General features: G+C 35.8%; 1 protein-coding gene across 1 annotated transcript in view; it reads left to right on the forward strand.

Annotated features, from left to right (window-relative positions):
• Positions 1 to 758: 758 nt before the first annotated feature.
• The window catches only part of LOC149776602 (uncharacterized), a 35,691-nt gene continuing 19,846 nt past the window's right edge, over positions 759 to 16,603 (forward strand). Inside the window, exons 1-5 of the mRNA XM_089941091.1 lie at positions 759 to 855; positions 6,670 to 6,781; positions 8,882 to 9,547; positions 10,719 to 10,935; positions 14,709 to 14,799. Coding sequence (XP_089797217.1) covers positions 6,769 to 6,781; positions 8,882 to 9,547; positions 10,719 to 10,935; positions 14,709 to 14,799 — 987 coding nt within the window. The 5' untranslated portion in view covers positions 759 to 855; positions 6,670 to 6,768. The remainder of the gene's footprint in view (positions 856 to 6,669; positions 6,782 to 8,881; positions 9,548 to 10,718; positions 10,936 to 14,708; positions 14,800 to 16,603) is intronic.

Genomic DNA, 16,603 nt, shown 5'->3' on the forward strand with positions numbered 1-16,603 from the left:
TTAATATAAAAATGCATAAAAAATTAAATACACGATTGAGGTCAAAAAGGTCCATATTTTTGGAGAGGTATAATAAGTCAAAAACAATAATATAATTGACAAGTCGATGGCAATTCATATAATAAAAAGTAGTTGCACACAACCCCCAAAATTTTGCATGCATTTTTCATGCCTTTAGGTATTTTTTAAGAACACGTGATGCTCACAATGCAAACACAAGCCCTTTCACAAAGTGATAATTTTGATAAACAGTGTGTACTTAATAGCATGATGCAATACAAAATAGTTGTCATCCAGGCAGTTTTTGAGATATTCTACTTGCCTTGAACCAATGTGTTTATTGCTACAAGTGGCTAGCTCTGCTTCCTAGCCGATCATTGGTATTTTACTGGCTACATGCAGTGCAGAGACTACGTGAAGTTTACATGCCTCACGTCATTTTTAAGAACAATACAAACCGCAAATGCCAATTTCACAAATATGACCATATAATTAATTATTACACAATAATAGCTCAACAAAACCACACCGTAGCCTTAAGTTAAGACTCTGGGGCCAATTTACGAAGCTGTCCATTGCCACCTATACTCCGAAGTGCAACGTTGTGAATATATAAGGCAAGGAACCAGACTAACTAACAGTACACCAAATAAATGTATCTGAAAATAATATTCAGATATAAATAAGGTGATTCTACATACATAAACAAGTATTTGAATAATAATAATAATAATAATAATAATATATCGTTCGCATCGGTTTTTTCCGTCAAAGGACGAGTAACAGGGGATTCCCCTTTTTAGATTGCCGCAAGTAGCCATGTTTTATTATTACTGTGTGCACTACTGTGTAGTAGTAAGTAGTTCTATTTTTTTTAAAATTTATTTTCAACTGTTGGGAACTTTTGTTGATAACATTACTATAGAACCTTTATCATTTTATAAAATTTAGTTCATCCAGCTGTATTCAAGAGGTTGTTAGCCTTAAATTATAAGGAGAGTATACATTTTAGGCCAAATTAGGGGTTAGTGGTAGCCAACCGACATCATAACACGCTATATAACTACAAGGGAGGACACTTCTTTCCTTGCTCGCGCGACCTATTTAAGAAACTTCCACGAGTCAACACCTGACATTAATGTACCGTATATATAAGCGTTAATTACCATCATTAAAAGAAGGAATGAAGAAACGTACAGATCATGTCTTCCCCCAATAAACTAATTCGGAATAAATGTTATTTACTAAGCAGTGTTATATGCATATATTAGTAACAATAAGGAAATAAGGGGGGGGGGGGAGATATAAAATGTGAGAAATGGTTATCATGTGTATGGTAGCTTGGGACCACATTTGAACTGTTAACAGAATTTCACACCTATTTTAGACATTGTTAGCTATAACAAAAAAGGGCATTGTTTATTTGTCAATCAATTGCTGTAGAACAGGCGGTTTCTTTAAGTTACTGTCTAAGAGGCTGGAGTCTAACCTTTAGCTGTTGTCCAGTTTGTGCACAGCTGACCATAATAAGAAATGGGGGCATGTGGGGGGATAACGCACTCCACAGGGAGAAATGGCACGTCCTTTGAGAATTTAACGTGTATTAGACCTGAAAAAATCGTTGAATATTTAGTGAAAACTATGCTTAAATATGCCATAAAAAACTTCCTGATGGTAGGTCCCAGTCTGCGTTTGTTCGGATTCAATCTCCCAACTTGGTTTTTGAAAAGATTTATTTTTTGCATGACATGCTAGAATAACTACAGTATTAACTAAATTTATTCAATGACTATTTGAATTCTTTGGAGATCTTTCTGTACATTCGATACTTTAACACAGATGGGGCATTTTTCTTTGGAACATATTTGGATCTATTGGAACTATTGGAATTGAAAGGACTTTTAGGATATAGGAATTCATTCACCATGCTGTAAGTTAATTTAATTCTTTCACTCCTGTATTTTGAGAAATAAATTATTTTCAATTATACAGAACTTGTTTATTTTGTTTTTTCTTGTTGCATAGTTTAAGTCCCAGGAGTCATAACATGGAATTGATGGCAAAAGTAAAAGATCAATGAGCAAAATTAACTTACCCCGCCTGGATTCATGTTTAGGTGACACATTCCTTCAAAATATGTCAGCCAGTTGTAAATGAATTGACGACTTGTGCCTTGATACATATATCACAGAACATCCGCTTTAACTTTGTATTATATCTCAGCCATGGACGCCAAAGTTTCCAGCTGTCGAGAAATTTTCGGGAACTTTTGACCCGTTCATCATGATGTGGTGTTGCACTTGAAGTATTACTACCATCACTACATGTAGATGATGTTGGACTGTCTGATATAACATAAGGTTCAGTGATTGTGTTTGATGAATTTGCTCTAAATCCAAAATGTTATTAATTTCACTGTTTTTGTTGTGGGGTTTAACGCCATATTTCAGCACACAATGGGCTATACATGGCGGCCAGTATTAATGGTGGAGGAAGAACCCGGGAAAACCCCGGAAAGAACCACCGACCCATGAGAAGCTACTGGCAGGCTTTCTCACACACCCATATTGGCTGAATCCGAGACTCGAACCAACACAGGCAGCAGTGAGATGGCAGTGATCCTTAACGGAGAGCGCTTTAGACCACTCGGCCACTCAAGGCCCCACTATTAATTTTGTTAACTTACTCCTAGGATGAGGCGATGAACATGCAACTGTAAACCTTCATTTACCCATAATAAAGTTACACTGTCAACATTATATAATTATGATTGAGATTATTTCCATTTGCTTTGTATTTATACACAATAATCAGTACTTCAGAGGTAATCAGTTTTCTCTGAAGTTTCAGCAAAACTATTCTATTGGTACATTTTTTTTAAAAACAGGGATGAGCCGTCATTTGATTAATTGTAGCTTTTTGTGTTCGCGCTTTCAGAGGTTGGTCGATTGTAGGTATAGTCGGGTAGCATGACTGAGTGTATCACAACATTACTCAGGCCAGATGTCAACATAAGCAGATTATGATATACCAATGCACTGTAAAGATGGGTTTGTCAATATGAACGAAGGATTTGGTTATGTAACAGATTTCAGTACATTGTGCATCCAAGTTTGTGGCTTCCTTTCGTGGTCCCTTTGAAATCGTTTCATTTTGTGCCAGCTGTCTCACCAGTATAGTTTAAAAAACATTAAGACAAAAAAGTCAAAGAAAAAACGTTTTCCAATTTTTAAAATATAAACATTGTAGATAAACAAGTAATAAATAAAAGTAGATGTTTCGTAGTTGAGTAGTGCAGAACAGAACAATTTGGAAATTCTTTCTTCGTAAACACCATTGTGGACTTGAAACATCTTAGTGACAGTGCAGTGAGCAAAACAGCTCTGAATACTACCTTTTAGTGGCTCTCTCTTCAGTGCAATTTCATGCCATAATTGGCCCTGCACTGTGTACATTCAGGTTCAGATATTGACGCTTTTCTACAAATTAATGTTTGAGTCAGACTTTACATACTCTGATTTCATTTTTTCTAATAAATGCAAATTCTCAAACAAGGAAATGGACATGTTTTCAAGTTCCACTGACCTTCTTTTCAGTTCGCTGGAATGCAATGAAAGCGGGGAATGCTGAAATTAGTTAAAAGGACGATAAGTATCTTGAATGAAATGAAGCTGTCTAAACAGTTTCTTCAATATTGATATATTTTTATTCTTTTTATTAAAGAAATGTTCTTCACCTTAATCCAATTTTGGCATTCTCTGCTTCCATCGCATTCCAGCCTGCTAAAATTTAGGCCAATGGAACTTGAAAACATGTTCATTTGTTTGTGTGAGAATTTGAATTTATTAGAAAAAAGACAAAATTAGTAAGGTTTGACTAAAACTTCAGTACTTTAGTTTGTAGAAAAGCATCAATATGGGCTGCAAAGTGTGTGAGATATTCCTAAAAACTGTACTCCTCATTCTGATGTTTGTCAACATTGGAACACTCTACTCAGTGCTGTTATTAGGCAGTAAGACCTTCACCCCAAAAACATACACTTGTCTCACATTGTTGGTCTACAGTGGCTTAAGCCTATCAGGTACTGGAGTCGACTATATAGCTACAACAGTGATTCTAAATCTGTGTGCCGCGAGAGATTTACAGGTGTGCCATGAGAGTTTTGAAAAGTATTTAAAATTGCTAGAATTTGAAATTTTGAAAATATCGCAAAATTAAATGGGAAATCAATGTCGCAGAAGTTAAAATAAGTAACATATATAAAAACACAATCTCTGTCAGTCTGTCATTCATTGGTTCCTTTCGTAACGGGAGACTTGTGCAAGATCTCGTCCCCGAAATTCTGGACACACTGAGAGACATACAGTCGGCACTGCAGCATTACTTCCCATCACATGCAAGCGATGAATATGAATGGGTGATCAATCCATTCGGAAACAGCGAAACTACAAATCTTACAACCGAAGAAGAAGAACAGCTCATTGATTTAAATAACGATAAATATTTTCAGTCAGTATTTCCCGAAAAGAGCCTGGATGAGTTTTGGATCTCAATCAAGAAGACATATCCTGCAATCAGTTCAAAAGCAATCAAAGTAATTCTGCCATTTGTGTCTTTGTGGTTTCGTGAGTTTGGATTTTCATCATTGACTGAAATCAAATCGAAAGAGAGAGAGACTTAAAATCGATGATGAAATGCGCGCTTGTTTGTCGACTTTGGAGCCTCGCTTCAATCTGATTTGTTCTTGAAAGCAGGCACATCTTCACATTAAATTTAAAATTAAATATATGTGTAAAAATAAATAAGTTCTTCACCACTAAAATTGTTAAATATTTTCAGGTGTGCCATGAAAATTTTTTTATCTTTTGGTGTGCCGCAAGACAAAAAAGTTTGAGAAACACTGAGCTACAATGTCATAGCTTCAACTTAGCCATAAAGTAAGGTACTGTAGTAAATGTCATACAGGTCATATATGTGTTCAGCTTTAATTATTTCAGTAATGGGTGTCTTTTTTAAAATTTGATTCTACATAACTTTAAATGGCAATTATTCACTTTATTTGGATCCTCGTACATCCATATTCATTTGGAAGGTCATTAATTACACATCCTGAAGTACCTACGGCAAAATTAGCAATGAAGATCACTGACATTTTTGGACAAGATCAACTATCAGATGTAATCCAGTACAATCACAATGAAAGCTATGTATGAAAAAAATCTTACTATCTTATATTGTGACAATTAAATTTGACATGCTTTTTCTTGACCCAAATTTTCAGGAATATCTCAGACACTTGGCAGCACCTATCAGTGTTTTTCTACAAATTCATGTTGCTTTAGTCAGACTTCACTTACTATTTTTCTCATAAATTCAAAACGTGACAATGAAAAGGACATGTTTTCAAGTTCTGTTGACCTGCATTTCAGTTGGCTCTGATGTGATAGAAGCCAGAAATGCTGAATCGGTTAAAAGAATGATAAGTATCTTGGATGAAACAAATCTATCCAAACACTTTCTTCAGTATTAGGGGGCCCCCAGTGTAGTCTAAAGCGCTATCCGTTACAGATCACTATCATCTCACCTCTGTCTGCGTGGGGTTCGAGTCTAGGATGCGGCTAATGTGGGTATGTGAGAAAGCTTGCCAGTAGCTTCTTGCGGGTCATTGGTTCTTTCCGGGGTTTTCACGGGGTTTTCCTCCATCATTAATACTGGCCGCCTTGTATAGCCTATCGTGTGCTGAAAATGATGTTAAACCCTACAACAACAACAACAGCAGCATCTTCAATATTAGCCTATTTTTATTCCTTTAGTTAAAGAAACATACTATAGCTTAATCAAAGTTTTGCATTTCCATGTCCAGATGTGATGATACACCCTTTATTTTTCAGAGGTCCCTCTGTAACTTGCGCCTCTACAAAACAATAATGAAATTGCCCAATTTATCAATCATGTTTGAAAGAGAAACATTGATTGGCTCAATCATTGTAAAAAAAAAAACTGTTGGATCACAGTGGCAAGAAGACTTTGCTTGCACTCACATTAAATGGTTAGGTAGGTTTAGACCTGAAGCGAAAAAGTAAAATCCTGACGCAAAATCAGATTCTGATAAAAGGCGTATTATTTTGGTTTTGAAACATTGGGTCTCAAAAATTCAGTTTTCTCTCTGTATTTTGTAATGCAAGGGGAAAGTCCAGATTATTTGGTATGCTTGTAGAACTACATCTGTCTACATTTCTGTAATACCACCCATTTTGGTGTAGGGTACTACCTCTTGATGTACAAACATGGTGCCAAGGGTTTTAGAGTTAAACCTGTGATAGTAATCATTGTCAACATCTGTGTAACTACCAACACCTACATCATCAGAAGTACATTTATATAAGCTTTTTATAGCTTCTTGACTACAGTGGTCACCCTGAACTGAAAATTGACCTTATATAAGGGATAAAAGTGTTTACTAGTTTTGAACAAGACAGAATGGTAGTAATACACCATTTTGGTGTTAGGCAGGTGGTTGTCTGTCTTGTGAAGAGCCTCTTTATGGTGAGTTAGCTATATTCATTATAAAATTTATTCCATTTCTTAGAAGGCTATCATACGATTTATTGATGGCTCCATTTGTTTGTTGTTTATTTTGAGAAAATTTGTCTACATTATCTATTTTAGGAACATTAAGCTGCTTGATTTAACAAAAGCAAAAGAAATGACGAAGCCCCCTGATTAGTTGTGACATCTGTTGTGGAAAACTTTGCAATAGGAACAGAAATGTCCCAGCATTGTAAGTAGAAGTTCTTTCATTTGATGATTTGTTTTGTCGCGAATGATAAAATTACTTTTTACTATCAGGCAATAAATCCACCAAAACTTACACTATGCCCACAGTGTCATGGTTACCAGAGTATATGATATTATGTTGTTCATCCATCATTAGGTTTGTCCATCGGTTTACCATTTAATTCCAGCACAATAATATGTTTGTCACCATGTACCATTAACCTGATTTTGTAAGTATGTTGCATGTAGTGCAAGGAAAAAACCTGTTGATTTCAGGCTCAAATTTTCATAGGTCAAGGTCAGAAAGACTGAAAGAAGGAAAACTTTTCCACACAATAATTTTAAAAATCTCGTGCATTTGAGATAAAGCAAATGCCATTTTGAGTGAAAAGGGAAGTCGTCAAGGTCACAGTGACTCTTAGAAAAAAATGTTGTCATTACAATATCTTAAGTTCTTTATCACTTATTATGATGAAACTTAGTGGATTGATTGCATTTGAGATAAGGAAGATACTGATTTCATTTGCGGTCATATGGTGAAAGGTCAAAGTCACTATGAAAGAAGGAAAATTAATTTCCATAAAATGAGTCAGGTTATGTGTCACATGCTTTGATTAATTTATTTTTTCGATTTGATATGATCATATTGCAATGGTTACGACTTCCCAGATGGGGGCTTGCACACAAGTTGTATCAGATGCAGTTTTTTGTGAGAATACCAGCAAATTGTTGGTGGATAATTAACCAGATAATTTTTCTCTGATATTTGGCCAGCTATAATAGTCATAATTGTGCCAGCGCGTTTTAAAGTGTCCAACCATCAGGAGCTTTTATTGGAGTTGGAAAACCAATATCTAATTCTGGTCATGCTGACAGCGCTGATAACATTGTTGTCGTCGGTGGTGTTGTGTTAATGATGATCTGTTCCAGTCATGTGGTTATTTCTGCGGTCATTATTTTCTATACATTGAATTCTAAATGTGGCGCTGGCAATGTTGGCAACAGTGTGTTGGCGTTCTTGTGATAATAATAAATTTCATCCATTGCATCATATTCATTGTCTGATATTGCACCATTATTTAACCGGACAGAACAGGTCAGATTAGTGAGGCTATCAAAAGGAAAATGTGACAATCAATTGGGAAATGAAAATCTGTCAGTATACTAGGTTCCTTGTCCAAACATCAGTAGATGTAATGACAAGCAAGCACATGCATCGCTTGTTATTTGTATTTGCCAATAAAGGTAACAATAGAATAGAGGGGTGTATTGTCGAATAAATTCTCAATAAAATTTTAATTAAATTCAAGTCAACACAGTATAAGCACTTAAAAGATACACTATATATATATATATATATATATATATATATATATATATATATATATATATATATATATATATAGATTGAGTTCACTGAGTCTGTGACTTTCTAAGTGACAGAAAATGACAAGCTTTTTATATTTTATTTTTATATTGATGAAACAATACAATTAATTGACAAATGGTCTAGGGTCTTCACTTTGGCATGTACTGAGATATAATTTTTGCTAGGCAATAAAACATCAGTTGGCTCTGAATTCATTTGAAAATGCACATGATTTGTTAATTTGATCGACTTAATAAAGAACATTCATTAATATTACTTAAGGGTATGGACTGTTAAGACCATTGTCCAATTAATGAACAGCATTAGACATGATAATAAAAATGATGGATCATATGCATCAATCATTTTCTCACCAATAAAGAGGACAAGGGCTGATTGATGAATGAGAATAAATTCTTAGTCAACAAAAATTAAATGGTTTGACAAATTACGTGAAATATAGTAACTGTCAGTAAGGGAGACTTTGCAGCAGCCCAGGTATAAATGCAGTAGGCTCATTAGTGGTGTTGATTCAAGTGCATTAGAAAAATCATAAATGCACCGAAATAATCTGGTTTTATTTCACATTAAATACAATTACTTTCACAGCATGCCTTATTTTTTTGCATCTAATCATAGTGTTTTAACCTCAATTCTTCAATGTGTAAAGTGAATGCTTTGTCATGATGGCATTCAACATGTTGATTTTGTTAAGTTGATGTTATTTACTTTCAGACTTGTCAGCAGGTTTGGGAGGGGAGTTTCCACATAATCAGGAAATGTCTGTGGTCCATCACCCCCAGCCTGTTTCGCCAAGTGGGGTTGTGGACATAAATCCTCAAAACAAATGTCCTTTAGAATCATATCCTCTGCCAAAACCTGAACACCAGCATTGCACTGGGACTAGAAACCCTAGGAAATCACTTGGTGACCCCCAGGTCCCTTTGGAGGTATTGCTCAGGAAGGATCAACTGCATCTTCCCCAGCAGGTATTGGGTGGAACAAGGCCTGAGGATAGACCAGAGTACTTTCATTCACATTCAGCTGTGATGACGAACCAAAGCAAGGCCCTCTTGAGGACACAAATCGAAGTTGTATCCATGAAGCCTAGGCAAAATGAACCTCATGTCCAGGATTCTATCACATCATTTACAGAGGTCAGGACATTTCCACATGAAAAGTTGAGTTCCATAAATCCCTGTACAAGCCACAAAGTAGCAGATTCCCCTGCAAGTCCCACGATGCAGCCAAGAACTGAATTCTTTGGGATAGAGGAGAGACGAGAAAAGGAGGAGATAGACATTGCTCTCGAGGTGAGAAAGAAAGAGTCTCTCAAGACAACAGCTCACAAGAGTGTCATGGGTCCATATGATGATCTTGCAAAAATTAAAAGGAAGAAAGGTAAAAATTAGCAAAATTTGACACCCAACCACATGCATAGAATCAGAATCATATTTAATCTGCTAATTTTATTGCCCATTTGAAATACCCTCATTTTATTGGGGGAAATTTTGATTCCATCATGCCCTTCTGCCTGTCTGTCCAACATATCTCTTTAGTAGAGTTGTGCAAAAGCAACTCAAGGTAGACTAATGAAATATGGCAGGCGCCTATTATTTATATGTGGATCAGATGATAAGAACCTCGTACATTTTTTCCATATTTTTTCCAATTATTTTGCTTTTTGGAATAAAGCAATCCCCACTCGAGTAAGACAGATGAAATTTGATCGGCTTCTTTTAAGAATATGTTGATGACCTGATAATAAAGAATTGCCTTTACAGCAGTTTTTCAAATTGTTTTTAGTGCTTGGATTTTTTACATACTGATTTTGCGGGGTTAGCTGTAAATTTTACAAGCAAAACTCAAATTGATAAGGAAAATTAAATACTAAATTAAAATGTATTCACATTTAGTCAGGTATCTTCATCTCCTTACAAGTCAAACCTCAAAGAAAACAAAAGCTTGAAATTGGATGTGAAGTATTCACTTGATGGATGGGTGTATATCAGTTTTTAGATATGTGAAGTGTTTACTTGATGGATGGGTGTATATCACGTTTGTAGACGTGTGAGGTGTTCACTTGGATGTCTAGTTATTTCTGTAGAGATGGAACTAAGATTGAAATAGTAACAGGGAAAATATTCACTGCATATTTTAACATCAGCTTCTACTGCATTAAATTTCAGATTAGAGGAAAAATTAATCCAGTAAATTTTTTTCCTGTGCGAAGTGCATAAAATCTCCTCCCAAAGTATGTCCTTATCAACAAACTGCTTGTTGCCTGCATCTTTTAAATAGAAGTTTTACTTTAATATTTTCTTGACACTATAGGAAAAGATCATGCTTGCAATCCCCAGAAGTTTTACTTTCAGTATTTTCTTGACAATTTAGGAAAAGTTAATGATTGCAGTCCCCAGAAGTTTTACTTTAATATTTTCTTGACAGTATAGGAAAAGATCATGCTTGCAGTCCCCAGAAGTTTTACTTTAATATTTTCTTGACAGTATAGGAAAAGATCATGTTTGCAGTCCCCAGAAGTTTTACTTTCAATATTTTCTTGACAATGTAGGAAAAGATCATGTTTGCAATCCCCAGAAGGAATCTAAATCTGGTGTTCTATTGCCACGGGCCACCCCACAAAGAGATCCACCCCTGGTGACCCAACCCTCACAGGACCAAGAGGCTGTATTTTCAGAGTGTTCATTGGCCCAACAAAATTATGCAGGATATGAGACAGTGCATAAGGAAGTTAATGAGGATTGCCATCAACAGCTCAATCTTGCCAGGTATGGTTAACACATGCACTCACACATACACACACATTCCCCACCCCACCAGCTCCACCAACATCCGAAGTTCTTCTCCTTTCTTGCACTTATCATCGTCCACCCATAAATATACTAATGCATGCAGACATGCTTTCACTCTTCCTATTTTCCTGCAGCCTTTTTCTAGCCTCAAGTATTCCTTCCTGCCTGCAACTTTTCCCCAACCATTTGTCTGTCCTTTCAAATCTTAGTATATGGTTTCATAATATCAATTGTTTGTAACTACCGTATTTACCGTATATGTTGGGACACCGTATTAGTTGGGACACCATAAATTAATTTTAAAAGTAATTTTTTTGTGCACTGTGTGTTCTGGGACATACTGTTTTTTTCGAGTTGTAAGTTGTGGGACACCTTTTAAATCATTTGAAAATTACATGTCGAACATAGCACTCCAACTGAAATTTTATTTGAAAAAATACAAAACTGTGTACTTGAGATAAAGTTCTTTAATCCACTGCAGCCTTTAAAAAAAATTCGGCTTTCGAGTCCAAAGTTGGCTTCCTATGTCGGCTTGGATTGTAATAAAAATAATCTTTATCTTTGATGCCCTGTCGATAAGTTCAAAGAAGAAGTTTACTGCTGGCTGCCAGTTGTGTTTATTTACCACCAGGGCTTCTATGTGCTTGGCATCTGTAGTAATAATTAATACAAAGGTGCACTGATGTCTGTGGGTAAATAATAATGATATTTTTGTAACCCACGCTGGCGAAAAGATTGTCACTTGCACTCAAGTGAATGTGTTTTCAAATAATGATTTTTATTTGCGAGATACTGTCATACAGTAGACCTGGATATAAATTAACCTAACACCGTGCCATGCATGAATGGTAGTTGTCTTCAATATATCGAATGATCATTTCCCTCTTCGTTTGCGAAATCGTTTGCATCTCTTCTGGCCTTCACGAATTCATCACATGGTTTTATTTTCTCCAAATATTCTGGGTGACACTGGGTCATCAACATCTGTGCACAGAGCACTATATTGTGTCACTTTTAAATTTGTTCCATTGTTTCAATTTATTTTCAAAATTCCCTTGAATACAGTTGAAAAGGAACCTAAGTTTGCTTTCATATCTCGGCCATCTTCGTATATTCAAAAAAAAAAATTAAAAAAATCGACTCACTTCACAGAATCCAGTCAGCTTCCAATATTGGCTTGCTTTGCAATAAAATAACCTTTGTATTGATATCCTTTACAAAAAAAGTAACCAAAGTCGGCTTCTGAGATCGGCTTGCTTTGTAATAAGAAAACCTTTTGTCTTTGATGTCTGTCAGTAAGTTCAAAGGATGAGTTAACTGCTTGCTGCCAGTCGTGTTTATTCACCACCAGCCAGGGCTTCTATGTGCTTGGCATCTGTGGTTACAATTAATACAAAGGAGCATTGATGTCTGTGGGTAAATAGTAAGGATAATTTTGTAACCCGAGCTGGTGAAAAGATAGTCACTTGCACTCAAGTGAATGTGTTTTCAAATGATGATTTTTATTAGCAAAATACTGTCATAATTAGACCTGGATATAATTCAATCTTGATTATTTTGCACCCAATACCATGTCATGCGTGAATGTCGTCTTCAAGATATCGGTTGACTATTTCCCTCATGTTTGCAATTTTGTTGGCTCCAGTTTTCAGTTGGATAACATGTTCAAACCTTTGAGCACAACCACACACAATTGTTTCTCAATGTTCATGTCAATGAACAATATGGTGTGTGTTATCGGACATAATTGATACACGCTACAGTATGGAATCCTACACTACTTATACGGATTTCATGGAAATATTTTATTCTTTAATGCTCATGTTGAATAAAGGAATACATGATAACAACACAAGGTTAGTTTCTTTCTTTTTATTATCAATTAAGCATTTTATTTATCTATTTTATTGCAACGTGCAGTGGGGTGGGGGGGCAAGCACAAATGCAATACAAATTTATTTCGTTTCTTAAGTCTTACGACATATGACCAAAGTGAAAAAATATTTCACCTTAAGTTCTGGGACAGGAATTTTTATATTTATTTTATCGTGTCCCAACATACGCGGTAAATACAGTAGATAAACAAACTGGAGTTAAGTAAATATGGGATGATCATATATCAGTTGCCATACTGATGGGACTTTTAGGGCAAGAAATTTGAGCTCAAGCCAAAAGCCCTAAAACAGATGTGATAGTGGAAGTATACCTACATGGAACAGATGGAGCATGCTAGTATCAAAAGTAAAGCTAATAGGATCCTAAATGTTCTTTGACTTCATTTTAACTAAAGTCACAAACTGTCCAAGTTTTATGACTTCAAGCTTGAGTTTCATCTCGGAAATGAAGGGCCTGATCTTACATTCCATATATGGGGCCTGATGTTACATTCCATTTATGGGGGCCTGATCTTACATTCCATATATGGGGCCTGGTCTTTCTTTGAGAATACAGGGTCTGCTTGTTCTTTGAGAATGCAGGGTAAGATCTTTCTTTTTTTGTTGAGAATATGGGATCTAATGATACTTTGAAAATACAGGGCCTATATTACTTTAAAAACATGGGTCCTGAACTTTCTTTGAGAAGACTGGGACTAATCTTACTTCTAAATATGAGGCCTGACCAAACTTTGAGAAGTCTTATCTTTGAGAATATGGGTCTGATCTTACTGTGATAAGAAGTGTCTGAACTTCGTTCTTTGAGAATATGGGGCCTAAAGGGCCTGATGAATGTTTGAAAATATGAAGTCTGATCTTTCTCTGAGAATACAAATCTTATTTTAAGAATATGGGTCCAGATCTTACTTTGAAAATATGGTGCATGATCTTACTTGGACAAGAAGAAAAATGCTACATATTTTTAAGAACTACACAAAATGTTTTGAAAATATGAGGCCTGAACCTACTTTTAAAACCAGCAAATGTTCATACATTTTTAACCAGTACTCAAGAATGATTCACAAAATGCAGGTATAATTTTAGTTTTTTTTCCAGTAGTCTGAAGAAGCATTAACATACTAACTGTAAAATATACCACAAAATTTCCACCTGCCAAACTGCAATTATATTGGGCATTTTCCTCATTGACCTTTATTTGTCATTTAAAATCATCAGGCTTTTGCTGTTAATTCATCAGACAACTAACTGTAAATGTAACACAACTGTCCTATAAATATTACAATGGGACACACAGATTCACCATTTTTCCTCCAGACGTCTTGGATGTATTTCATTGAGAAATACCTCAGCATGGCCTGAGTTCAAATCCACTTCATGGATGTGTGTTCCATTATACAGTATACAGAGTTGTAAATGGAAGTGGGTCTTTGAACATCACCCATTTAAATTTTAGACCAATAGTCTGATTGTGGATAATTTCAAAAAGTACTTCTGCAAAAAAATTATGTAACTTGAAGAACTAATTTGTATGGTCCATCATAAGATGTAACAGACAAGAAATCATAGTTAACATTGGATATTATGTCATAAACATTAAGGCCAAAGAGCTTTTAATGAGACAAGCAGAATGTTTAAGCAGGCAGTATCTTTTTGTAGTATTTACAGAACTCTTTATAAAAAGCTACATGCCAAATCTTTAGCCACTGTTGATCTCGGGTTTTGTTTGTTGGTAAATAATCATTTAATACTGCATGCAACATACTAGTTATCTGTTTATATATCTTTAAAAGCTTTTTTTTTCTTCCCCTATTTTAAGAGCACCTCAACATCACTATTTTTCTATTAATGCAATAGACACACATGCAGAGTGACAGAGCAAGAGTTTCTTACAGTCACTGAGCAGCTGCCAGAAAGACACCAAGATGGCCTCTGGATTGTTGACCATGTAAGTGATGTTGATTTTCACATTAGATAAAAAATAAAATAATATAACATAGTATTTTCTTTTTTAAACAATAACACAAGTAACACACATTTTCCACAAAAATCCAGAATTCAGGATTTTTTTGCTTGTACTTTATAGTCTGTTGACCACTTGAAATATGGTATTGGCGTGAAACTATCATTATTTAACAAATTGTTTCAGAATGGTGGAACTGTACCACATAAAATTATTCTTGAACCTTTAAAATAAATAATAAATATTTGATGCATTTTAAACTTTTTCGTCATATACACAAACAGTATAAAGTTAACCTGAAGCTTTCATCCTCATAGTAAGGACTTCATCAGTAAACTGATGTAATCTCAACTGACTGTTAACATCACCAGAAGGAATAGTGAGCAATGTTAACAGATTGTTCCAGATATGCAGCAGGTTGTAATGGCCCCCATCCCTGTTCAGCAGGATATTGTGCACATGGATGTACTAGGCAGATTCTCTAACCCCCAGCTCAAACCAGGCTTGTTATCCACTTTTTTAACCAAGTCTCGAGGTACAGTATGGCCAGTGCAAGTCCCAAGGTACAGTATGGCCAGTGCAAGTCTCAAGGTACAGTATGGCCAGTGCAAGTCTCAAGGTACAGTATGGCCATTGCAAGTCCCATGGTACAGTATGGCCAGTACAAGTTTCAAGGTACAGTATGGCCATTGCAAGTCTCAAGATACAGTATGGCCATTGCAAGTCCCAAGGTACAGTATGGCCAGTACAAGTCCCAATGTACAGTATAACCAGTGCAAGTCCCAAGGTACAGTATTGCCAGTGCAAGTCCCAAGTATGGTATGGCAAGTGTAAATGTTGTGGTTGTGCTTTGATACCTAAGATGAGCTTGAACTTGGTCTTCATTAAATCTTAGTTTCAATGTCCTTTCTGTTTCCCCAATATAGTCACGATGGCACCGACTTTCACCCTGTCCTTCATACTTAATATGATAGATAGGTCCACAAATATCTTTCATGTCAGTCTTATCCTTTAGGAGAACTAGCATCTGGCTTAGGGTCTGGTATGGTTTAAAACACACAATTTTATCACTCAAAAACACACTGAAGGCATTATCCCTTTCACATATGGTATGATGATGCTACCAGTCGAGTCTATTTTCCCAGTTATTGGTCGACTCTTCCAGGTAATTTAATTCTGACTAGCATTCAGGCTGTTGGAAACCTTAATAGCCCATTCTGGATAATGACTCCTCTTGAGGGCAACATTGACATAATTGAGTTATTGTTTTTAATCGATGGGGTCAGATGTGACGACTTTGGCTCAATGATGTAATGTTTTGATGACCTTGAGTTTCTGATCAAATGGATGGTGTGAGTCATAATCAAGATAATGACTGGTATGCATAGGTTGAACATATGCTTGATGCTACTCTGGAAACACTCAAAGATCATGTCAGCAATGTAGATGGATATACACCACGTGTGACTGAACTAAATGGTCAACTTGACATGCCAGGAAAATACCAAGGTGTACAACCCAAAGATTGTCATCAGCATAGTAAAGACTGAGTCTGTCAAAAATCTCGGAAAAGAAATTGTAGCATGTGTTGAATCAGAGATGAGAAAAAGATTCTCCCCATGTGATATGCAGATTTTGAAAGACCTCTCTACAGTACTCAATCCTAGAAAGTTACCTCAAGGCATTGAAGAAATACGGAGTCCTTGGAGAGGCTCATTGAACAATTTGGAACAGGGAAAATCCTTTGATTGACCCTGAGGAAACCAAGGCATCTTTCCTTTGCTTCAAT

This window comes from Sinohyriopsis cumingii, chromosome 18 (genome assembly GCF_028554795.1).
Source record: "Sinohyriopsis cumingii isolate HCF-2022 chromosome 18, ASM2855479v2, whole genome shotgun sequence".
NCBI classification, from domain to species: Eukaryota; Metazoa; Mollusca; class Bivalvia; order Unionida; family Unionidae; genus Sinohyriopsis; species Sinohyriopsis cumingii.